Source organism: Chionomys nivalis, chromosome 17, assembly GCF_950005125.1.
Source record: "Chionomys nivalis chromosome 17, mChiNiv1.1, whole genome shotgun sequence".
NCBI classification, from domain to species: Eukaryota; Metazoa; Chordata; class Mammalia; order Rodentia; family Cricetidae; genus Chionomys; species Chionomys nivalis.
In genome coordinates this window covers 16,757,746-16,782,757 of record NC_080102.1, presented here as the reverse complement: position 1 = coordinate 16,782,757, position 25,012 = coordinate 16,757,746, and the positions used below count along the sequence as shown (strand labels likewise).

General features: G+C 41.9%; 1 protein-coding gene across 1 annotated transcript in view; it reads left to right on the top strand.

Annotated features, from left to right (window-relative positions):
* The window catches only part of Sntb1 (syntrophin beta 1), a 224,207-nt gene that overhangs the window by 179,101 nt on the left and 20,094 nt on the right, over positions 1–25,012 (top strand). Inside the window, exon 4 of the mRNA XM_057792410.1 lies at positions 22,566–22,705. Coding sequence (XP_057648393.1) covers positions 22,566–22,705 — 140 coding nt within the window. The remainder of the gene's footprint in view (positions 1–22,565; positions 22,706–25,012) is intronic.

Here is a 25,012-nt window from a genome sequence, read left to right as displayed (position 1 = left end):
TTGACTAGACATCATCAGACCTCTGACAGTACTTGTTGCTAGGCCCTCAGGCAGACTCCAGGTTGGCTCATCTCTTGGCCTCATCAGCCTTGTCTTCCTACACTGATGGTGTCATGGTGAGGTTGCCTAGGATTGCAGGAACAGACACTTTTTCTCCCTTGATTTAAAGAATAGGTAAGTGGGGAAAGCAAGATCTCAGCACTCAGGGCATTTTATTGAAAGCAGAAACACAACACACACACACACACACACACACACACCAAAGCATACAGGAAAAGGAGGGGACAGAAAGATGGTGTCTCTGTCTGGTGAAGCCAAAGCTTTTGTGTGCTTAGGGATGCAGTGAGTTCCCTTCCTTCTCCTGCATTGCCTGACTTGCACTATTTGGGGACTGAGTAATCCAGAGAAAGAACGGAAGGCTGATTGGTTCCCATCACATGAACCCACTCCCCTACCTCCTAGATTTCAGAGTCACAACAAGAGTTTCCTACTTTGGGGAAAAGTCCATCAGTTCTTTGTTTTAGAGAGGGAAAAGAAACAGTAAGGTTGTCTAAGAGAGGGAAAAAAGTCAGGAAGTTGGTCATCTTACAAGTTTAAGTGAAGAACACATTAATTGACCAAGAGCATCATTTTCCTGCCTGTCTGTCTGCCTAGCAAAGATCCATCTAACACCTGGTTGCTCATGACAGTCTGGTCAGTCCACCAACAATGGCTGTCTTCATATTGGGGCTGATGTGAAACCAGTGGATGCTCAATCCACAAGACTGGGGACCTTCCCAACCCCAATACAGCCCTAGAGAGGAGGTTTCCTATAGTCCTCTTTGGTCCACACTAGAAGGCCCAAGAAGCTGGATTCTGATGTCAATAAAGAATGGCAAAAGAGTAGGTGAACTTGGCAAAAGATACCAGTGTCAGGAGACGGCAACAAGACCAGAAGGAAAAGCACTGTTCCCTGGAACCTCATATCTAGACCACCTCTGGAATGCCCCACCCACATTCATTCAGGTCATGTCTTCCCAGTCTAGTTGAAGTAATCAAGAAATGCCTCATAGCTGTGCAGAGAATACTCCCTTAGTTGTTTCCACATTCAGCCAAGACAGTAGCCGGGATTACCCCTCAGAGCTGCAGGCATCCATCAGTGTATTTGGTTTTGTATAGGGTTTTAAAAAAGAAAGTCCTTTGTTTTTTAGCATGAGAGGCGTGGTGAAGCTCTCAGCTGTGCTAGAGATGGGCTCAAGCTCGGGTTAGGGTAGGGATGTTGGTGAAGTGCTTCTGGTAAAACACCAGTTCAGCTTCCTTTAAAGATGATTTCAATCTCACGCAAGTGCATCTCTGCAGACCCTCAGATATTTCCAACCATGTGAGACTAATGAGAGCTGAGTTCCAACAACACATTTCACCACCACTGACTGTGCAGTGAGTCCCTCTCACGGCCACCGCTCACACATCGAGCACATCCCTTTCCCCACTAGAGACCAATCTAATGATTGCTACAGGATCTGTGAATCTCTTTGCTGGGATTTGGGGTTATTCTTCAAAGAGAAGATGTCTATCAACATGTCTGATCCATGCCTAGTGCCTGCAGAGTGAACAGATACCTTCTGTCCCAACCCCATGAAAAGCCTGCCTTGCTGCTATGACCTTTCTGTTTGCACGGACCTCACGGGCACAAAGCTCTGAGTATATCCCAGTGGCGCCATGTATTGCCCTTCTGGCCTCAGACTCAGAAATACCCTTTGATCTGATGGGACAGGCTGCAAGCATGGCTGGACTGGGGTCTCACTCTGCTTTTGTCGCCCCTCAGTACTGCATCATGCCTCACTCCCTTTCAACTGAGCTCAGTTTCTCTTCATTCTCTCGTTAACACCACCTCACAGCCAGCTTCAAGCTGGACCACAAAATCACATAGTCTGTAGAGTGTCCATACTATGCCAACAAAAATAAAATACAGGTTAAGTTATGGGAAACTGACAAAATAATAGACACCCAGAGGATTTCTACTCTGATTATATCCTTTTAAAGTAGGACCATAGGTTGAAAACAATCACAACACTCCTTTATCCCTGATGATTCTTTAGGCTACCATTTTACTGTCAGGGACTTCTATTTCGCATGCCTCTAGCTGGGGCTATGATCGTCGAGTACTGGAGCTCAACTGGGAGCTGGCAATGATAGCACTTGGCTCACCATGTGCCCTTTATGCTGCCTGAGCATCCCTTATCACAGCAGTTGGCTCCCAGCTAAGGGAATTTTAAGTTCCCTGTAGGCTAAGCGGCATATGGTCTTGAAGCCCACAGCATTCTATTAGTCAAACCCATTGCAGGCCCAGCCAAGATGGGTTCTTCCTCTTGATGGATTTAAAGTCATCTTATCAACAACAAACAGGCAAACAGGTAAAGAATAAGTAAATTGCAACATTCCAACAGAATTTCAAGGAACTACAAATTGGTGATGCTTTTTAATGTGTTTCTTCTTGCATCTCTGCATTTCCTGATTTTACTAACAATAAGAAATTGCTAAGCTTTAAAAATATAATGTATGGATATGCTATTAGTACAGCTTGATGAATTTTAACAAGCTCTATATAGCCACGTAACTGGGAGCCAGATCAATAAACGGAAGATTAGCTGTACCAAGAGATCCTCGTTAATAGCTGTTAGTTGTACAAAGAGGAAAAAAATCATATATAAAGAGAAATGGCTATCATTTTTTTTAAAAAACAAGCTATATGACTCTTCTCTTGACATCTAAACGCATCTCTGACACACAAAGTAACCGTAAACCTTTAACCACTCCTTACATTGCAGATTTCAGCACTAAACTGACTAGTATCGAAAAACCTCCAACAAATGAAGAGAAGTGGTTTTCCCCACAGTGGCCAGTCAAACGCTGGCGAACTGGAAGCTTGTATTCATTCTTCCCAGAGTTTGTATCACCGTCAAAGTGATAGTCAGTTTCTCACACTTGATTCGAATGAAGCCATAAATGTAAAACTGGTGTTTGGAGCACAACCATTAAGCAGCAAATCACTTCAGAGACACAAGATTTGCATGAGCATGCAGCGTCGCTTTGTCTGTCTCACTATGTCAAGAGGTAGCAGCAAGATCCTGATGCGACAGAACTACACAGCTTCCTGTTATCACACGCCATCCACATAGTACATTAGAAACATTTAGTGTTTGAAATGGTAATCGATAAAGAATCAGAATCGAAGCTTGTTCTCACCTTTAATAAATCTTGATTTAAGGCCTGTTCTCACTCTTGGCCTATAAACCTTGATTTGAGTTTTCCTTACAGTGGGCTCATTTGCTGGATGCTTTAGATACAGCCCTCACCCTTTCTCTTCTTCTCGTCGGCTTTTACTTAACACATGTGTAATGCCCCACAAGGATATTCAGGTCATAGCCCTGTGAATGTTACCTTTTGTGTGGGGGGAGGGGAATCTTTGCACATATGATTAAGATTGAACTGATGAGATCATTCTGGGTTCTTTTGGTAGGTTCTGGATGCACTATTGGGCGAGCGAGATGGTTGATAGCACTGTCTGTGCTTGCAGAGGACCTAACCCAGATTCGATTTCCAGCACCTACATAGTGGCTTATAGTAATCTGTAACTCTGGTCCTAGGGAGGTCCTCTTCCGGCCTCCATGGGCATAGTACCCATACAGTAAACAGACAAACATGCAGGCAAAACACCCATATGTATACATATATAGTGCTCATAATACATTCATTTTATATATATATATATATATATATATATATATATATATTAAAAAATAACTTTTCAACTTCCTGCATAGCTCAATATCACCAAACAGCAACTCTTGTTATCCCTGGTCCCTGCGGCCTTCACTTCTTTCCATGAGATTCAGACACAATCCTCTAACGTGCTAGAATAGGGCATTCAAAGCTTGGAAAAATTCGTAAATTTCAAATCATTTATCACGACTTGACGGCCACTAGGACAAAAGCTCTTTAGCAGAGAAAGACTTTCCTTGTGTTCACAGTAAAATATTAATCATAAAACCTCAAACAATGCAGCACTGGGTCAAAGGACCAATGAAGGTCCATCCTTGCTCTACTGCCTGATGTTATCCTAACAAGGAACCTCTCAGCAGCTCAATATATTCCCACGTTCAGACAGAGACTTTTTGTATTTGTGAATTTAGGCCAACTTTAGAATAGATCCTTCCAGCAGTTTCACAGGTGAGTTGGTTAATGGGATCAGGAAAACTCCATGTAAATAATCGTCTGCCCCTACCCCAAATAAACTTCTCATGAGGCATTTTGTTGTTAAAATCCCATCTCTAACAATTCATTTCTTCGGCCTGAGGGTTTGCCCCTTGTTAAGATATAAATACCCTAACGTTAAGATATAAGTGCCTCACGTAAGATCAATCCCTTCAGACTTAACAACCTTAGAAGCTTATTTGATATGTGTCACTCTCTGTCCCACAACCTGCACGGCTGTTTATCACATTTGATTGTTACGTGTTTGCCTCCTTTTTGGTCTATTACTATAACAACTCTGTGTGTCAGAGAGCACTTGTCCTTTATTCATTCTGTCCATTTCTGGAGAGGACAGGATGGCAAGAGCTGTAGGAAGGGTTTTATTGGATGCGGGTGCAAGAGTCTGTGATAAAAGTATCAGGTATGAGATGTCAGCGTTCTGTGACACAATGGGAAGAAGAAGATTAGCGTTGAAATAGGCGATTAGAAGTTGCTACTGTTAAAAAGCATTGACTCCAGCTGGGTGATGGTGGCGCACGCCTTTAATCCTAGCACTCGGGAGACAGGCAGGCAGATCTCTGTTGAGTTCAAGACCAGACTGGTCTATAAGAGCTAGTTTCCAGGACAGGCTCCAAAGCTGCAGAGAAACGCTGGGGAAAAAACAGAAACAAACACAAACAAACACAAAAGCATCAACTTCTCACTTGGGCCTACACGATAACTAAAGAGAACAGAAGTGCATGGTCAGTATCTTTAGTTTTTGCCTGCATCCTTTATTTTGAGTAGCCTGCTGAACTCTGGGCTCAACATGTTCATCACTCAAAACGTATCTCATTCATCTCTAAGACCGAAGGCCCTGAGATCAGCTGTTCTGGGATCCAGGAACCACAGAAGCTTGCAAAATAGTCTCACATATGCCCGCAGGATAGGGGGAGCTGTCCACGATGGTGAGATTGTACACTTGAGCAGAAGCAATCATCTCCTCGGGACCACATCGATCCCCTTGAGCAAAGGCATGGTAAGGATTTCTTTGGGGTGCCTTGCCGAACCAGAAGCAAGGCAGTGAGAGACAGCACACCTGGAGCACACTGCTTAGCCATATGGACCTCTTGTCCCAGTTCTTCCTAAATTTTTTCCTGGAAGCATAGCATACCCCAAAGACACCCTTGAGGACATTAGACTCCTTCGTTTGCTCCTCTTGCTAATGTGGCCATATTGAATGAATCCTCTCTTTGGCTTTTCGACATTTCTTTTTTTCTGGAAATAAGGGATTGGGATGAGTGGCTTAGCCTACCTTCTCAGGGCTTCTGGGAATTGCTAGTTGCACTGAGACAGCGTCAAGTCATTCACTGTGTCTTGGCTGGGGAGGCTTTAGGCCTGTTTCTTCCAGACACGTATTTCAGGTAGTGCCCACGCTTCTGTTAACTACACTGAACAGCATCCCTTCTGCCACAGTTTAACTCCATGTTTTTCTTCACTTAGCCTCTTTGTGAATCAAAACCTTTTTTGTTTTTTTTTTTCAAACCATAGACGATGGAAAAATCAAAGTCAGAGCCTGGACTATTTTTTGGTTTTGCTTTTGTTTTAAGTCTCAAATGTTGATTTTATTCCTTCCCCAAGTTTTTCTTTCTCGCAGCTGTATAAACATTTGACCAAAAACGCCATGGGAACAGGGTGTGGGTGAAAGCGCAGAGGCAGAGGAATGCTCTGTTTGCAGAAATCTTCACAGGAAGCCAAGAATTCCCATGCACCTGTTAGTCCAGGTATGCCTCACAAACACGCTGACCTTGTTCACACCTGCCCCAGAGGTATGTGATTTAAAGGGAATTCCAAAATTCAAAATAAAAACACCTCCGGAGAAAGAGCCCATGGATTTGTCTCTCTAGAACTCTTGAACAACCGTCGTGATAAATGGCTGCAGTCACCACAGTTTATAGTGATTAACTTCCTATGTGCTGGTGGTCTATCGTGAGCACCATCGAAGAAGTGCTGATCTGATTCTGCCTGTCAAATCACGCTTAGATCCTAGCACAGTGTCTGATACAAAGCATGTGCTTGGTGAATATTTGTAACACGGAGGGTTATAGATTTTCAGATAGGCAACCTTTAGTGGCATAAATTATTTTTAAAATTCTTTACTTACTAGTGAAGTGGGACTATAGTTCTGTGAATTGTTTTGCTTTGCTGTCCTGGTAGCTTCCGATCAAAGTTTTCGGCCTTTAAATTCTGTTTGGGGGGGGGGAAGTGCTGTGTTCATAGATGATTATACTGCTCTGATGAACAGGGCCAACTGGAGATAATTAGTGACTATTGTTATAGAAACAGTAGAAAGAGATTGACTCCTCATGCTCTCATTATGCAAATATAGCAAAATTAAACAAGTGGTCACCATCATCATCATCTGAACCATCTTTCTTGCAATTTAATTTGATAAAAATGAATCTTTATAACAACTGAGGCAAAAAATACTTAAACACCAAGGAGGTCACCTTCTTCAGCGTGGGTCTTTCCACCTGTTTGCACATTATAAAAAGAGAGAATGGAGTTTTCACGGGAGAGGACTACGCATGACACTCAGGTAACTAGGCTGCAAAGGATGCAGAAGTTCCTTGGGCTACAGTTAGAATGGTGCTGAAGATTAGGTGTCAGAGCAGCTATTGATTCCAGCTGCAGGGTATCAACAACCTAATCCCTTGGGGAATTGATTCCAGACGCAGGGTATCTACAACCTATCCCCTTGGGGATAATGTGCTTTCTGTCCCAATCCTCACCCTCCCCTCTTTCTGAGGTATCAAGTGAGATATTCTTAGACATTCCTTCCCAAAAGAGACCAAACGCTCCTGGGACTCTTGGGCATCTCTGCCAATTAATCTAGAAGACCATATATGCCATTAAACACAGCTAGAGACAAGGGGCTCTAATGAGAAAAGATGGATTAAATCGGTGTTTAGTAAATGCATAGCACACAGAAAGATACTTGAGGAAGAAACGAATTGTTAGGAAAGACAAAAGACTGTTGTGGAAGTAGAGTTTGAGGTGACGAATTTTCATTCAGAAGGGAATCTACGAGTGGCCCGTCTGAGACTCCACATGCTGAGTTCCAGATTGCTGTGGCACATCTCATGTGTTATCCAATTCTGCAAGGCTCTCCCTAGGGAACAGCCACCCATGACTGCTTCGTTCTGAGAACCAGAGCCGTGTCATCAAGTTAGATAGCAACCTGTGGTCACGGAAGAGTAGCAGAGACTAACTCAGTGAAGGACGTGGTAAGACAGTGGGCGTGCTTTATACAAGTGGGTCTTCCATACTTTCATACGAGTGGGTTTCCCATATTTTTCACATGAGTGGGTTTTCCCAGATCAGCGGTGAGCAAGGGGATTCGTGGAAGTGTCATAGGTCATTGTGTTCACATTTATAGCATGTATTCCTGGAACGCTGTTATATGGTGTTTACTGGAGTCCCACCTATTGTATAAGTAGATATTATTAACTACTTAAGCTAAGCCAGTATGAGGTGTTGGTAGAACATAAACAAATAGACAGCTGAGTAGTTTTGCCTAGTGAAGAGGGCATTTTGGTCCAGACTATGTGAGTGTCGCCTATATGCACAGGGTGACAGACAGCTGCTTCAACTATATCATAGGATCTTGGTCACTCTCCACAACCACTCTCTTTTGGGACAATGCTGCCCTGCTTGTCTAGTTGTTATAGTAACAACCCTGGTCTTCAGCCTGGTTTCCTGAGCTCTCTCTCTTGATTCTGACCGTCAATCAGATTTGAACTTCCTTCTAAGAATCTGGTATCTCTTGAAATCACAGCTGTATGCTTGTCTAAACTCCAAATTTTAAAGGTGTTTTAGACTACAAATGCGCCGGATAAATATTCCCAAAGATCATAGATTAGATCATTGCCCTAGTTTCATTTCTGTTGGCGTCCTTCAAGGCCCTGACAAAAAGTGGCATAAGGGAGGAATGGATTTATGTGTCTTACAGTACCAAGGTACCAACCATCATTTCAGGGAAGTCAGAGCAGAAACTCTCCCATCCCACCCACAGGGAAATACGGAGGGAGAATAGGCATCCCCTTCCTTTTTGCTGGGTCAAGCCTATGAAATACTTCCTCTCACTCAGGGTGGGTCTTCCCACCTTGATAAACAGTCAAGACCATCCCTAACAGACAGGCCCAGAGGCCAAACTGAGTGGGTGGAGGGAACTCCTCACTTGAAATTCCCTTTCTAGGTAATTCAAATTGAGAGTTGAAATTAACCTGCACAGGCATCAAAGTAAACCCAGTCGATTTTTTTGAAAAAAAAATATTACTGCTAGTTTAGAGATATTAAAGTAGTCTTACAATTGCAATTGACGTAAATAAGATAACTGATATTACGATGACAGAATCTCATCTAGACTTAGACAACTCTCCACAGAATTAGAGCATCAGTTGCCATTGGACAGTAAATGAAGTATTCCTACATGACATTTTCATTAGATTTTCAGTGCATTTAAATCATAGGCACACGTTTTATCTCCTTATAACACCGGTTCGGTTGGCTTTTTCATTCTTCTTGTTTCTTCATTCCCCTTGCTGACTGCCTGTTACTATCTGAGGTACTTTCCACAGTGCCTACCACACAATCTGTGCTCAAAAACACATAGGGGATGAATGGATGCACCCTGAAGCAAGCTAGAGAAGACTTTGCTCTTCGAGAAAAGAATGGTCTTTTGGGTTCCCCAGAGTCATTGCTTTCTTGGTTTGACAAATCCAAGACTATATTTAATTAACGTCACGGTAATTTTGTAAGAGAGCTGTTATAACAGACTTCCTAAAGCCAGGGTTCTTCCAAACAAATGTCATGTTTGGAAGGATTTAAACCCTGGAAGAGTTGACTCTCTGTTTTGAACACTGCTTCTTTATGCTTTGTTTGATTGGTTCGAGCTTTTGTGTGCTATTCAAAGATGCTTGAAATTATCTTCCTGACCTGTTTGTTCTAGGAAGGAGCACGCTGCTACTGAGCGCAGCAAGGAAACAGCCATCTGCAAACCAGGAAGCAAGTCCTCAACACACACTGGCCCTTGCAGTCAATCGCTTGACCTTGTGTTTCGCAGACTCCCAAACGTTTTCTTTTTAGACTGTTTAATCTATAGCCATGTGTTACAGTAGCCAGAGCTGACTCAGTTACCCAAAGTAGAAAAAAATATTTCTGCAACAGGTAAAAACAGCAAAAATGCAGAAGCATATATGAATGTAATTAGGAAAAACTACAGAAAAGTAATCAAATGTTAATGAATATAATACCAGAAGGCTGCGAGGGAGAGGAAATCCCTGAAAGTTTTCTTACATGGGTGTGTGTGCCTTAGTGTAGGCCTTGTCAACAAGCACTTATCTCAGTATCATAGACAATGACCGAATGGTTACATAACAAAGGGGTTGTCACCCAGGATCCAAATGAGTGTGTGGGCCAGTGTATCCCAATGTGGTGGGATACTCTAAAGTGTAGACACAGAGACATGTGTTCTTAATTCTAAACTATCAGGACTCACTAGTGCTGGATTCAAAAATCCAGTTTTGACTGGTACCCACTGTTGTGGAGACAAGGACACCCAGGATCCAGATCATTAGACTGTATCCAAGACAAAGACAATGATGATAGCAATCGACACTATGGATATTCCCAAGTCTTTACACAGAAGACATGCCCAGGCTTCCTGTTATAAATATAGATTGTGCCTCCAGCAATTTCCAATAATGGATCCTAGGAGGAGAAACTGTCTGGCTTTGTAAACAGCATCCCTGCTAAATCAGACACAAGTAAACCACAGAGAAAATGTTGAGAAACAGTGGGCTTTGTGAACTTCCTCATCCATGGATCGACACCACTACAGCCCCCTTTACACTGTCTGAATTCATCCTGGGAGCCTTCCAGAGAGGGAGTTTTATTATCCCTTTTCAGAGATGAGGATGCTGAAGCATGGGGAAGATAAGACTGCGTTGTTCAAAATCAGTCACAGTGGAAAGAAACAAGCTGAACTGCAGGCTAGAAGTAGCAGGTGTGATTTATACTTGGGGTACAGGGGGCTGGTGAGAGGACTTGTGGTTAAAGGTGCCCTTGCCAAACCTGCTGACCTGAGTTCAATACCCAGGACCTACAGACTGACGGGAAAATACAGAAAATACAGATTAGTCTTTTGAGGTTTATATGAGCTAATTGGCATACACAAAGACAGACACACACACACACACACAGAGAGAGCGAGAGAGAGAGAGAGAGGGGGGGGGGAGGGAGGGAGGGAGAGAATAATTCAATTCAACTTATTCTTTACAATTTTTAAAGAGATTTATGCTCTTGTGCTTGTCAAAGGTGAATAGTATCAGTAGGGTGGTTTCCATGGAGGGTAAGGCAAGAAAAGTAAACCTGGGCTTTGATTGTTTCTTAGTCATTTGACATATAGTTCTGAGGTTTCTCTAAACTTAACTCTTGTGTGTTTTTGTCTGGTCATTCCGTAATAACTGATGATAGATTCAACTGGAAACAAGTACATTGATGTTTCTTCACTACATCAATAATGTTGGGGTGCCCAAGATTACTAAAGAGTCATAGAGTCAGGCTATGACTTGGCAGAAAGGCAATGTGTTAATGGGACTGAAGAGTCTTACACTTTAAGCATTGTTATTGTTCAAAAACTCTCATCTTTCCTTCCTGAAGAAAAGTGGGGGAAGTGGACAAGGAAGCCTATGAATACACCCACTCTTCTCTCCTCCGAAAATGGGATAATGAAGCAAAAACTGTTTTTCCAAGAGCCTGCTATTATTTTTCATTATGACTTAATGATAATGACATCTGCCTTTCGAAAGGTTCCTTAAGGTGGGGGGAAAATTTCTGTTCCCTGTTTGCACCCTTTAAAGGCCAGGTGTCCGAGGTGGTAAGGACATAGGCTGTAACAAGGACAACTTGTTAACCAAATAGGCAGTGTAATTCAAATGGACCTTTGGAGTTAATAAAAGTATAAAATAGCTTCCCCTACCAGGCAGAGAGGAGTCTAATTTAATGATCCATGAGCATTGCAGGTGAGAGGCAGTCCTTCATCCATGTCCGCAAGCTGGGCATGGACAGCTAATACCTGGTAAAGGGAAAAGGGAGTTGAAGCCATGGGTAGATGAAGGCTGTCCATGGCAGAGCCTCTGGATTATTGGCTTCTAAGTCCTCAACCCATGCTCTAGAGGAATGGAAGACTTGACATGTGCCTGGAAGGGCCTGAGAGAGCAGGGCAGGTAGGACCTCCCCTATTCCTCAACCAGAATCTGCTAAATGAAATGTGCACACATACACACACATGCACACACACACGCACACACACATACACATGCACACACACACAAAAAGTGATATGGGCTGGGCATAGTAGCTCTCTGGTAAGGTATATGCTTGTCATGTGTGAAGATTGAGTTCAATTTCGAGAACGAAACCTAGAGAATCGTCCCCCGCCCCTTTTCTGTTCTTCTTGCACCCTCAGCAAATTGAACCATCTCCACTTCCGTTCATGAGAGTGACGCCTTTGTCCATAAGCCAGTTGATCCACATGGCAATCTTGTCTAGAAATATAGACTCAATGAGAAACAGTTTTTCCATAAATTTTTTTTTTTTTTTTTCTTTTTAGAGACAGGGTTTCTCTGTGGCTTTGGAGCCTGTCCTGGAACTAGTTCTTGTAGACCAGGCTGGTCTCGAACTCACAGAGATCCGCCTGCCTCCGCCTCCCAAGTGCTGGGATTAAAGGCGTGCGCCACCACCACCCGGCAGTTTTTCCATAAAATTAATGGCCCTAGAGGCAATTGTGTATGTTTGTGCTTTATATTTCTGAGCAGATTAGTGCTAATCATTTGACAGTTACGAACATTTAACAGTCTGAGAACTGTAACTGCCCGGCAGATGTATTTCTCTTTGTCTCCATGTGGTTTATTTTTAAATTTCCTTATATGGGAATCTTTAAATTTTACATAAAATAAAAAATAATAAGCCTTCAGGCACCGATGCCCTAGTTTCAACAGTTCTTGATATTTTGCTGGCCTTGTTTACTTACCGTATGTTCCTTTTTGATATGTGGAGGCAGCACAGAAGAGAAGTCTAAATAAAGTATGATTCAGACTCCCTATCATTCTACTACAGACACTATTTATATAACTTGAATTAGTTGCTGACTCAGGTAGGCAGCATGAGCCTTGCTTCCAGTGACGTCACCCTAGTCCCTTGAACCTGTGATTGTACCACTTTACCCTTAGGTCGGAAAGGGGACTGTGTAAGTGTGGTTTAAGTTTGGAATTATAAGATTTTGGAGGCCGTACTGGATTGTCTGCGCATCCTTGTGCACAGTGCGGGTTGTGGGGGCATGTCAGAATTGAGAGAAGAATATATGCTGATAAAGAGCCAAGGGAAAAAAGATAGCAACATGCTGGCTCGGGAGCCAAGCGATGAGAGCGCCTCTGAGAAGTGTGAAAGTTAAGGAAACGCCCCTGAAGCTTACAAATAAGACCAGTCCTGCCTATACCTTCTCTTTAGGGCTTCTGACTTCCATATCCAGAAAATAGGACCAGGCCTTCAATCCCAGCAATAAGGAGGCAGAGGCAAGTAGATCTCTGTGAGTTTGAGGCCAGCCTGGTCTACAGGGTGAGTTCCAAGACAGCCAGGGCTACACAGAGAAACCCTGTCTCAACAAACAAAAACAAAGCAAACAACAAAAGACAGAAAATAGGAAAATAGTACACAAATTTCTAAAAATGTAAATTCACATGCAAGTGTCCATATCCCTATCTTCTCTTGAAGTATTGGAAGGCTGAGCCAAGTGGAGTGGCACAAGCTTGTGACCCAGCCCTTGGCAGGCCAAAGCAGGAGAATCCAGAGTTCAGTGGTCTTCTTACATCTGGTTCTACAATGTAATCAGGTTACATTATCCTGCCTTGTGACTTCTTGTCTATGAAAGTCCGTGGTTAACACAGTCACAGACATCCTGCGGAAATCAGTGTTTTGTATCTCATATTTCCAGTCATGAGCTCTACTGGCTTCCTATTGGTACAACTATATAGAAAACCTTTGCAGTACTAAATATCCCGCCATCGCTCCTTCGCCTACTCTGCCCGAGTGTCCTATGCGGCTGAACTTGTCACGTGTGTTTTCTGTAAAAATGCACAACCCCTTAAGCTAACTAGCTTTTAGAGGATGTGCAAATAATGGAAGTGGAGTAAGCACCCCCAGTGAAGAGAATGGTGTGCTACAGCAACAACGTAACAATGGCAATGCAAACTCAGGACACTTCGCCTCCTTCAGTGAAGAAGGCAAGATCAGCCTATTATCCTTTGGATTTTTTTTTTCAATGAAGAGTAAACATATGCAACTACTTTTTTCTCTCTTTGTGTTATAAATAGAGACATCCCTTAAGGCTGGTGAGTCATTCACACCTTAGTCTTGAATGACTTTAATCAGATGGGAGGCTTAGGGATAAAGAGCTTTAATCACCAAGAAAGGAATTTAGGAAGTTGAGCCAAACTGCAGTCTGCTCAGGTTGTAAACCCCTGTGCCAAGAAATAAGAAAGAAAGAGAGAGAGAGAGAGAGAGAGAGAGAGAGAGAGAGAGAGAGAGAGAGAGAGAGAGAAAGAAAGAGAAAGAAAGAAAGAAAGAAAGAAAGAAAGAAAGAAAGAAAGAAAGAAAGAAAGAAAGAAAGACAGACAGGAAGGCCCCAGGGGAGGTGTGGCATGCGGCTCCTCTGCTGTGAGCTGGATCCTGTGTACTCCAGCCTGCAGGGGACCATCTTTCTGGGTTCCCATCTGCCTTCTGCCCACAGTCTTCGTGATATTCCCACATCACTCCTCATTTTTTTTTCTTGTGGGAGGCAGTTTATGGTCTGGAAACAGCACAAGTTTTAGCTACAAGAGTGCACATCGGTGGCTTTATAATGATAAGCTTTTAACCTTGGCCAAGAAATGAGTTTTCAGAAGCATGATTTCTTCTGCTGCCAAGTGGGGATAGTAATCAATGCCTCGAAGGGTTGGTAAAATACCATGGTGCTTGCATTTGCTTGCTAAGGTTTACCGGACACAGAACCACAAACTGGATGGCTTCACAGCAGAAACTTGTCTCTCGGTTTTAGAAAGTTGAAATCCAAGGCCAAAGTGCTGACTAATGTGTTTTTCTCTAAGGGCTGTCGGACAGATTATGTCTTGTGTTCCTTCATTAGTTGCTGGTCACCATGAGATTGCTGGTGATCTTTCGTTTGAAGATGCACCATCCTTCTTAAGTCTCAGTGTTCACACAGCCTCCACAGTTCCTCAATATGTATAACATTTTGGATTAGGGATTGTTATCTCGATGGGATCTAGAATCATACCGGAAACAAATCTCTGGGGATGTCTGTAAGGGATTTTCTAGATTGAGTTCACTGAGATGGGGAAAGCCACACAAAGCGTGAATGGGCTGAGGTCTAGGACAGAATAGAAACACGGAAGAGTTGAGTACCAGTTCCTTCACTGCTCTCTGATTCCTGACTGAGGATGTAACATGACTAACCAGCTGCTTTAGGCTCCTGCTGCCATGACTTCCTCATTGTGATTGACTGTGCCTCCTCTAACTGCAAGCTGAGAAACCATTCCTCCCCGAATTTGATTCTTGCCAGATATTTTGTCACAGCATTGTAACTAATAAAGAATCCAATTTAGCCTAACTTGATGAAGTCATCTATCTATAAAGGCCCTGTCTTCAACTAAGGTCACTATCGGGAAATACGATTTAACACATCGCTGTGCTAGTCATGGCTATTAAGTCCCCCCACCTCCTACCCTTCTTTGATAAAGAGAATTCTTGTCCTGTTGCAAACCCTTAAGCCTCTAGCTTTACATGAATCAATCCAATGAATGTACAAAGTTCTCTCTAAGGCTTCCTCTCTTAGCTGCCCTTCTAACTTAGTACTGTTTTTAGAAGATGCAAAGAGTTAATAGATTGCAAGCAATCCCCACCTTAGTTCAGTAATAGTGTGAAATGCTGGCAGAGTACAGTTTTAAAATTTATCTTTGGACTTTCCCAGGACAAGAACAAGCAGAGTCAATGAGCAAACAAGATTCAAAGGGAGTATTTATGTGTTTGAGAGTGAGCCATTGTTAAGTTTCAGAAGGAAAGTCTCTTCCTATACACCACAGGTCTTCATTTCAAGCAGCCAATGTTTAAACTTATCCCAAGGAAGTGGCCACATCCTGCAGGAAAGCCCAGGATGTTTCCAGGTGGTCCTGGGCATTCACCGTGAGTGACAAACACATATTTGACTTTAAACAGGATGGCTGCTGAGGCGGTTTTTAAGGGCTGAGGCCAAATAAGAAGGGACGAAACTTGCCAAGGTAGGCAGGTAGAGACGCAAAAAGCTGAGTCTGGGAGATGGAGAGGATTTGAGGGCCATGGAGGCTTCTCTGGAAGGACCAAGCTTCTAGTGGTGAAATCAGTCAGGTTGAGTGCACACAAATGGCAAAATGGATACACAGCAGAAGCCATCTTGGAGTCCTTCTCTCGGAATGCCTACATAGAGGTTTGGAATAAGATTTAGGATAATATGATGATCTGTCCATTCTCTTTGTTAGTGTTTTTGACCTAGATCCATATGGAGGGTTTACTAAAAAAATCATTTATTAACAATCCTGAACAAGGAGCCAAATTTTGATAGAGGCTTATCAGCAGATCCAACATTTTAACAAGCATTTTCTGTATAAAATTCAGCTTGAAAACAAGATAATTGTTTTAAAAAAAAACTTACAATGTCTTAAAATTTGCTGTTTTGTGTCAGGCCTTATTCATAGCTTTCCTAGGGTGCATGCATACGATGGGACACAGGTTTGTCTCATCTCATTGTGGAATTTGGCCTAAATGGCATGTCTTGCTCACCTGATGTGCATTCCGGGATACTAATCTGCAAAGGGAGGCAATGGCCAAGCTAGGGTCAGTTAAGCACATGCACTCTGGCTTTGCCATTGCAGAGACTTGATGGAAGCGTGGTGACCACTGTTATGGGATGTTTGCACACTGTGTGAAGATGTATTACTGTGATTGGTTTAATAAAGAGCCAAATAGGCAGGATGGAGGGGCGGGACTTCAGGGCAGAGAAACAGGAAGTAGAAGATGAATTGAAGTATTCATCAGACACCAACAAGACAGGGACGGAGTTGGATATGCATGAAAGAAAAGTAAAAAGTCATGAGGCAAAATGTAGGTTAATATAAATGGGTTAATTAAAGTTATAAGAGCTAGTGGGACAAACATAAGGTAAGGCCAAGCCTTCATAATTAATAAATCCCTGTGTTATTATTTGGGAGGTGACTGATGGGACAGAGGAAGACTTGGCATATGGCACCCAATGTCCATAAACACACACACACACATATATATATGTGTATACACACACACATACACATACACACAAAACCTGAGAAAGCTAAAAAAAAAAAAGTTCAGAACACGTGTGTCTTTTCTAAGAGATCCTGCCATGCAGCAGAGTGCTTGAGTAGCCAGTGCACTAGGTGAAAATGCCTGCCACTGGGACTCAGCAAATTCCCAGAGCTGGGGTGGTAAAAGCAGCTCCTGTACAGTGCTGCTGACATGAGGCTAGACCCTCGGGGATCCGAAGGGGACAGAGCCAGCCTCCAGAGCGCTGCAGCAGCATCGCAGCAGTTTAAGATTTGGCTCATGTGGCCAGAGAGCGCTGCAAATGCATGGCTGCAAGTGCTTTGTAAACTCAGGTCCAGTCCAAGAAAACCTCTGAACACATAGAGTCTGTTTAAAAATGTGCTTAGAGGCTAAAGAGGAAAATAAAATTGGTATAGACAGTCATAGAAGAAATAAATAGCTTAAAAATAATAAAATAAAGTCTTTAAAGAAAGTAATATAAAAACAATAAACCACATAAGGATGGGAAATACACAGGATATCTGGATCCTGTATGGTGCTTTGTTGACTTTGAATTTTTTAAATGATAATGCACAAAAATAATAGGGGCTCAGACACATTCGATTATGGAAACTGCTAAATTAAACCAACCTATATATTTTAAGAATGTCTTAACTTCAAAATGGAAGTCAGAAAATATGGTGCATTGGGGGGAGAGGTTATGCCTTTGTTTCCACAGGAAAGCTATGGTTCACTTCAAAATTAATAAAAATCAGATTTAATCCAGAGGAGAGCTCCTGAGGAGCTTGACTGCAAATGTGAAAGAAAAAGCCAAGAAAGCCTACAAGAGATGTGATGTATAAGCTTGACATGGTAACATCTCTGAGGCTGGATGAGACATGACAAATCTTGTTGGCTACACAGTTCTCATAACTCACTATTACATAACATCTTTTCAGATGGCATGGAAAGAGGTTGATTATACAGTACAAATGGACGTATAAAGTTGACAGATGACTTTACCTGCCAAAACATAGGACAAAAAAAAAATCTTCTTTAGGTGACTTATACACACTGCACATTCTGTACTTGTGTTAATATAGATATATATGCTACCTTCAAAAGTTTATGTGTTTTCAGAAAAAAAAAAAAAAAAGACCAGACACCAGTGGAGACAAGTAGCCCAGGTGATGCAGCCTCTCAGAATGCCTCTGTTATAGCTTCCTCAAAATTCCACATCCAAGACAACTTCAAAGCTCCTAACTGAGATGGTCCAGCCAAACTCAGATGGACCTGAATTTACAAAGCACTTGCAGCCGTGCATAGACTATCCAGCCAAGACTTCACAGAAAAGTTTGTCAGATATTCTAGGCCTGCAGGTTGAATATAGATGCCTTAATGTTACAAAGGAACCTTGAGTGACTGTCTAGGCAGACAAATGTCTGTCATTTTTATAGTTTCAGAAGTTGGTTGCTCTGCATTTCTTGTTTACTCAGGTGATTGGTATATCCTTCTCTGGTCTGTGTTGAGATTGAAGACTAGATGGTTAGCCGGGTGGTGGTGGTGCACGCCTTTAATTCCAGCACTCGGAAGGCAGAGGCAGGCGGATCTCTGTGAGTTCGAGACCAGCCTGGTCTACAAGTGCTAGTTCCAGGACAGGCTCCAAAACCACAGAGAAACCCAGTCTCCAAAAACCAAAAAAAAAAAAAAAAAAAGACTAGATGGTTATAGTTTACAGTTTTCCTTGTTACAAATTCAGAAAAGAAACTCACAAAAGAGGTGTAAAATATACATGGTTGAGAGACATGAAAACTTAGGTTGTTTATCTAGGAGAATGCTTTGAGGTCTAAAAAAATTGTTTTGGGTTGATAATATATGTTAAGATAAAAAGTAATTAGGTGCAAAACTTTGGACTCACTAAAATAGGAAAGATAATGTAATATTTTCTTTAAATTTGTCAAAGACAGACTAGACATTGTGAATGTATTTCTTGTTTGGTAATTGTCCTTTTTGTATATAACTTTACTGTGTTAAAATTGAAACTTTTCCTTTTTATTTAGACAAAAAGGAGGAAATGTGGGATATTTGTACACTGTGTGGAGATATATTACTGTGGTTAGTTTAATAAAGAGCTAAATGTCCAGTAGCTAGGCAGGGTGTATAGGCAGGACTTCTAGGCGGAGAGAAAGGAAGGAGGATAGAAATCTAAGCAAGCATCACACACCAACAAAACATGGAGGGAGTGGGATACACAGAATGAAAGAAAGGTAAAAAGCCATGTGGCAACATGTAAATTAATATAATTTAAGTTAATTTAAGTTATAAGATCTAGTGGGATAAGCCTAAACTATAGGCCAAGCTCCCATAATAAATACATCTGCATGTCGTTATTTGGGAGCTGGCGAATGAGACAGAAAAAGACTCATTACAGACCACAGACTAGGGCTACAGGTGAGTGTAACCATGCCTGTTGTTAAAGCAGATTTGAATATAATTCCTAGGTTGGAATAATCAGATTACTGCTACCTCTATACCTGAAGGGAAGTTAATTAGACTAAGGTAGACAAACATGCAGAAAGAAGGGGGATATCCTTTCTTCCCGTATATAATAAGCGCTCAATAAGGCTGTCATTCTGTTTTTAAGTGGCAGGAAAAGGCAGCTAGTGGACAACCCTCAGTCTCAGGCAAACTTATAACAAGTCCGACCCAGGCAAACAGGTCTGTGGTATCAGGTCTATTTCACTGTTTATCCGGAACCCACAGGTAGATATGGAATAGGACAAATAGGATTTTTTTTTTATTGCATGAGAGGACAAGTTGAAATCTAATGGAGGGGGCTGGAGAGATGGCTCAGAGGTTAAAAGCATTGCCTGCTCTTCCAAAGGTCCTGAGTTCAATTCCCAGCAACCACATGGTGGCTTGCAACCATCTGTATGGGGTCTGGTGCTTCTGGCCTGCAGGCATACACACAGACAGAATATTGTATACATAATAAATAAATAAATATTTTTAAAAAAAGAAATCCAATGGAATGTGCTGTGTCATTAGTGGCATGCAAATGAAGCGAGCTGTGGAGAGGCCAAGTTCTCTGGTTGGCACTGCCCTGTGTAGTGACTCCGCTGAGCTTCCCACCTGCTCTTCTTGTAATGCCGTTCAATGAGAGGAGATTTAAAACCAAGTTACATGTCTCCCTCAATGGCTATGTGCTCTGCCCTGAGGCTGGCTTCATTATGAAATCCCACAAGACACAACATTACTTTTAATAGAGCCACCAAAAGTCTCTGTTAGAGTACATTAGCGTCTGACCTTCACACACTCGGTCAATAAGATGGTTCATAAGAAATCAACTGTTGGCCAGTGTGCTGAGGGAAGGAAGACCGCTGAAAATGTAGTGGGTTCCAGCCCCTTTCTTATGATGGATTGATTCCCTGTCTCTGCTCTTGCCTAAGCAGTCTGGGAACAGGGTTCCGTGAGTCCCAGAGATGATCTTATGACCTTGTTTAAATAGTAAAACCTGCGTCTTTGATCAGTACTCTCCTCTCAGCAGTCTTGGGAGATGCTGTGTTTCTTTAAAATATTTTATTATAATATTTAATAAATTAAATTAGCAAGGCTTCTTCATGGTTTATTATTAACTAATGAAACAAAACTACTTCAAATTTCATTCTTGATGGATAATCCTTCTGTGCGTATGTCCTATGAAAATAAAAACTTTATTATAATGTATTACCCTTTTGGAGGCTGCTTTTTCCAAACAACAGTACCTAATTCTTTTCCTCCCTCAAGAAATGACTGTACTATGGATTACTTTACATTTTCTAGATCTTACGTAAATTGAATTATACACCATTTATAGTTTAGATATAGCTCATTTTACTCTGCAAAATTATTTGAATTCATCTATGTTATGGTGTACATGAATAGTTCATTCTCTGTTTTTGTTTTACCTCTTTTCCCATTATATAGATATATAGCATTTGATTATATATTCACCTATTGACAGACATTTGGTTCTTGGGAATATAGATATTTAAAACGAGATTATGAAGAATGTCTCTATGTGTTTGTGTGGCATGTTGGTGACTTTTCTCATTGTTGGATCAAAATAGCTGAAAAAAGCAACCGAAGGATTGGTTGCATGTTGGCTCACAATCCATTGTGTTGGAGAAGGCATGGCAACCGGAGCTTAGAGCACCTGGTCACAGTGTGCCCACAGGCAGGAAGGAGAGAGATGACTACTTGCAGGCTCTAACAACTACTGATGGGAAATACACTTCATATGTCTTTTTCATTCCGTCTTGAACCACAGCCCACGGAATGGTGCTGTCTCCATTCCAACAGGGTCTTCCTTCCTCAGTTAAACTTCCCTGGAAATGCTATGATAGACATGCTCAGAGGTATATCTTCTAGATGCTTCCAAATTTATCACCAAGTTACAGTGAAAATGAACCCCAGCCCCTCGTTGTACATTTTCTATACTTGGCCATGCGCTGACTATGGTTCTGGTGTGAAAAGGAGACACATGTATGTGCCTTTCACTCTGTGCAGATTTCAACTCTGGCACTTAATATGACAATGAAGCCAGGCATCATCTCAGCCTGTCATCTCAGCTCTTCAGATGCTGGGGCAGGAGGACCCAGCCTAGGTGAGAACCTGTCTCAAGAAAAAAAATATATATTGTAAATTATATAATATGATATATATGATTAGAAAGAAAGGGACAGAGAGACAAGGTCGTTGAGCAGGTGAAGATGTTCTCCTCTAAGCCCAACAACCTAAATTTCATCTCCACAACCCACATGGCAGAAAGAGAGAACTAACTCCTGCAAACTGTCCTCTGACTTCTACAAGCTTGCTACATAGCACATGGGTATAATAAATATTTAAAAGAATGCATGGGGGAATGAGCTGTAATATGAATTTAGCTCATGCAAGGTTCCTTTGAGTTCTTAGTAGACCTTGATTATTGGTTTACGAGATGACTGTCTGCACTGGGAAGCTTACCACTATCAAAGACAATCTTTGAGGGAAAAAAAAAAGAAAGAAAATCTTTGACTTAAGATGGGGCAGTGCTTCTATAACTTAAGGAGCATAAACATCATCTGGGCATCTCAATAAATACACATCTGGTGTGGGGGGGCACTGGGATTCTACATTCTCCACAAGATTAATCTGGGTCCTCAAACTCAAACTTGACAGAGAGCACTTCCATGAACAGAAGAGAATTTAGGGAGTTCAGGGAAATCAACACTGGCCCAAAATGAATGGTGATCTCATCAGGTCTCAGCAATTGAAGGATGCAAAAATGCATCTGGTTCAATTACCCAATTGGTGCTTTCTATCCTGCTCCTGGTCGGTCATACTGGCTCTTGAGTTAAGTAAGTATTCTTCACTGAGTGTTGCTAATAGTCAATGGGAGAAGAGAAATTTTGAAGTGATACCTAAAGCAGAGGAGCAATTCAAGAGCAAGACTTGAGACTGCGGGTCTCACACCCAAATGAGGAAGACACGTGCAGGATTTTTTTCCGTGCCTTTGGATATTTGTTCAAAAGCTTTCATAATCACTGTGCTGTACCAGAGCGTAAGATGAGCATGTGCGTGCAGATCCCCCCAAGCCTTTGCTTCCCACTGTGACATAAAGATTCAGCTCTGATTGACAGGTGAGACCTGATGGCAGATGTGCAACAGCTGTGTGCCTCCTTGGCTGCACAGATAGCACATGCCAGGGCCCTTGGACCAGATATTTTCGGTGAACAGGAATCGCTAGGATCATGCTATAGTTATTTCCTTCCATCTCAACTGTTGAAGACTGAACCAAAAGACACACGTTTTGCTTGGTTCTCTGATTGAAGGGCGGCTGACGTCTCTTCTCCCACTCATCCTTGTCCTCCAGCTGCTGCACAGTTCTCTGCTTTCTATTTCAGGTGCCAGGAGAGAGTGAGAAACAGTGGAAACCAGCCCTCGTTGTTCTGACCGAGAAAGATCTTTTAATCTACGACAGCATGCCGCGAAGGAAGGAAGCCTGGTTCAACCCGGTGCATTCATATCCACTTCTTGCTACCAGGTAGCCTTGACCATGGGTTTGGGTGATGTGTTGTGAGTTTGATAGTGCTTTAATCAATTAGAATCATTTCAACACATTCTAGTGTTGCCTAATGGTATGGCCAGGGATGGAAGTGCCTTAAGAATATTGGCACCGGGCTGGTGAGATGGCTCAGAGGTTAAGAGCATTGCCTGCTCTTCCAAAGGTCCTGAGTTCAATTCCCAGCAACCACATGGTGGCTCACAACCATCTGTAATGGGGTCTGGTGCCCTCTTCTGGCCTGCAGGCATACACACAGAATATTGTTTACATAAAAATAAATAAATATTAAAAAAAAAAGAATATTGGCACCTATTTAGCCAGGTAAGTTACTGTTATTAAACAAAGCAGTGTGGAGACAGTAGACTACCATCTGTCATTAAGGCACCAAATTATTTGTGTGACATCCCAGATTGAAATTTTTCCTGGCTACCCATCCTATCCCCTAGTAAATAAACTAGATGTATGTGTTTCCAGTCCGGGGGTCCAAATGTACTCATCAAGCAAGAGTCTTTATTTGACAACACAGCAAAAAACCCGCAAGAGTTTCCCTCAAGTAAGTTCCTCCTGTGTGTGATGTTGCCGTGGAAGTAGCACCAGCTCATCCTGTTCCTCGGCATCTTTGCTGTACACTAGCTACCCACACGCTTTACAGCTTTTCTTAGCCTGACTTACCAGGCTGTGATTGACACACAAGAAGCTGTATATGTAAGGTATGCAACTGGGGGAATGCAGAGGGATGCTCACATTCTTAAAACCATCATTCCAATCAGTACCATGGTGCGTATTTACCACCTCGAAAGATCCCCCTGCCTTCTTTATTTTGCATGAGGGAAACTTTGTGCTCTTTGGCCAACACCTACCAGTTTCTTCCTCTCCTTAGTTCCTGGTAATAATCATGAGACTTTATGAATTTGACATTTTAGAGTCTACACATAAGTTGAATCATGGAATATCTGTCCCTTTTCTGACTTATTCTAGTTAGCTGGATTTTCTTTTTTTAAAAGAAGAATAACATTTAGTTATGTGTATACACACACACACACGCATATCACATCACATCACTGTAGCACGAATAATAAAAACCCAGAGACAGACATTGGGGTTCAACCTGATAATCAGAAAAGCAAAAGCAGCCAAACTGGCTACTAGAGAGCTCTTACCTCTTTGAAATCCTCAGACTGAAAGAGTACAAGTTCCTGACTCCTCCCACCTTATATTCTTCTCTAGTGCTGGATTAGAGGCATGCACCAACACCACCTGGCCTCTGTGGCTAACTAGTGTGGCCCCGAAATTAAAGGTGTGTGCCAACACTGCCTGACCTATATGACTGACTAGGGTGGCTGCTTTGCACTGAGCTTCAGGCAAGTTTTATTTATTAAGATACAAATGAAATATCACTACACATCACATTACATTTTCCTTATAGAGGAGCATGTGGAGACCTTATATTTGCTGAATTCAAGTACATAATTAAGCTAGTGGTACCCAAAAGCAAATGATACTGACCCAATAGTATGCATTCTTATGGAAGACAATGGAGAAATAGATCCACCCATTTGATCTTTGGCAAGGATATCAATCATAGAAGACATATGGGGAAAGAAAGATCACTTTAGTAAATGTTTCTGGGAAAAATTGGATATCCATATGCAAAAGATTGAAATTGGTTCCTTATCTCAAACCACCTAGAAAAATCAACTCAAAATAGATTAGGAGCACATTTAAAAGTAAAATCTAAAATCAAGAAACCCCTAGAAGAAAACCTTTTGGACATGAGCTTAGCTATAGTTTTTGGATATGACACAAAAAGCACGAACAACAAAAAGCAAAAATAGATAAACAGGATTACAAGAAACTAAAGCGCTTCCAAATGGTAACGACAAAATCAAAAGGCAGCCTAGAGGATGTGGGAAAGATTTGAAAACTATATATCTGACAAAAGGGTGATAGTCAGAATTCAGAACATACAAGGAGGCCCTGCATCTCAACAACATCACACACACACACACACACACACACACACCTTGATTAGAAAATGGGCTATAGACCCAAAGAGACATTTCTCAGAAGATACACAAATAAACAACATGTTTGTCTAAAAACAGCTCAACATCACTAATCCTTGGAGAAATGCAAACCACAGATACGCATTCCCTCACGTCTTTTAGATGGCTATTATTAAAAAGTGTGAAAATCTTAAAAATATTATTTTTAATGTGAGGCATAAGGAGCCTTTGCTTACTATTTCTGAGCTTGCAGGGTGAGGCAGTCACTATGAAAAAGTGT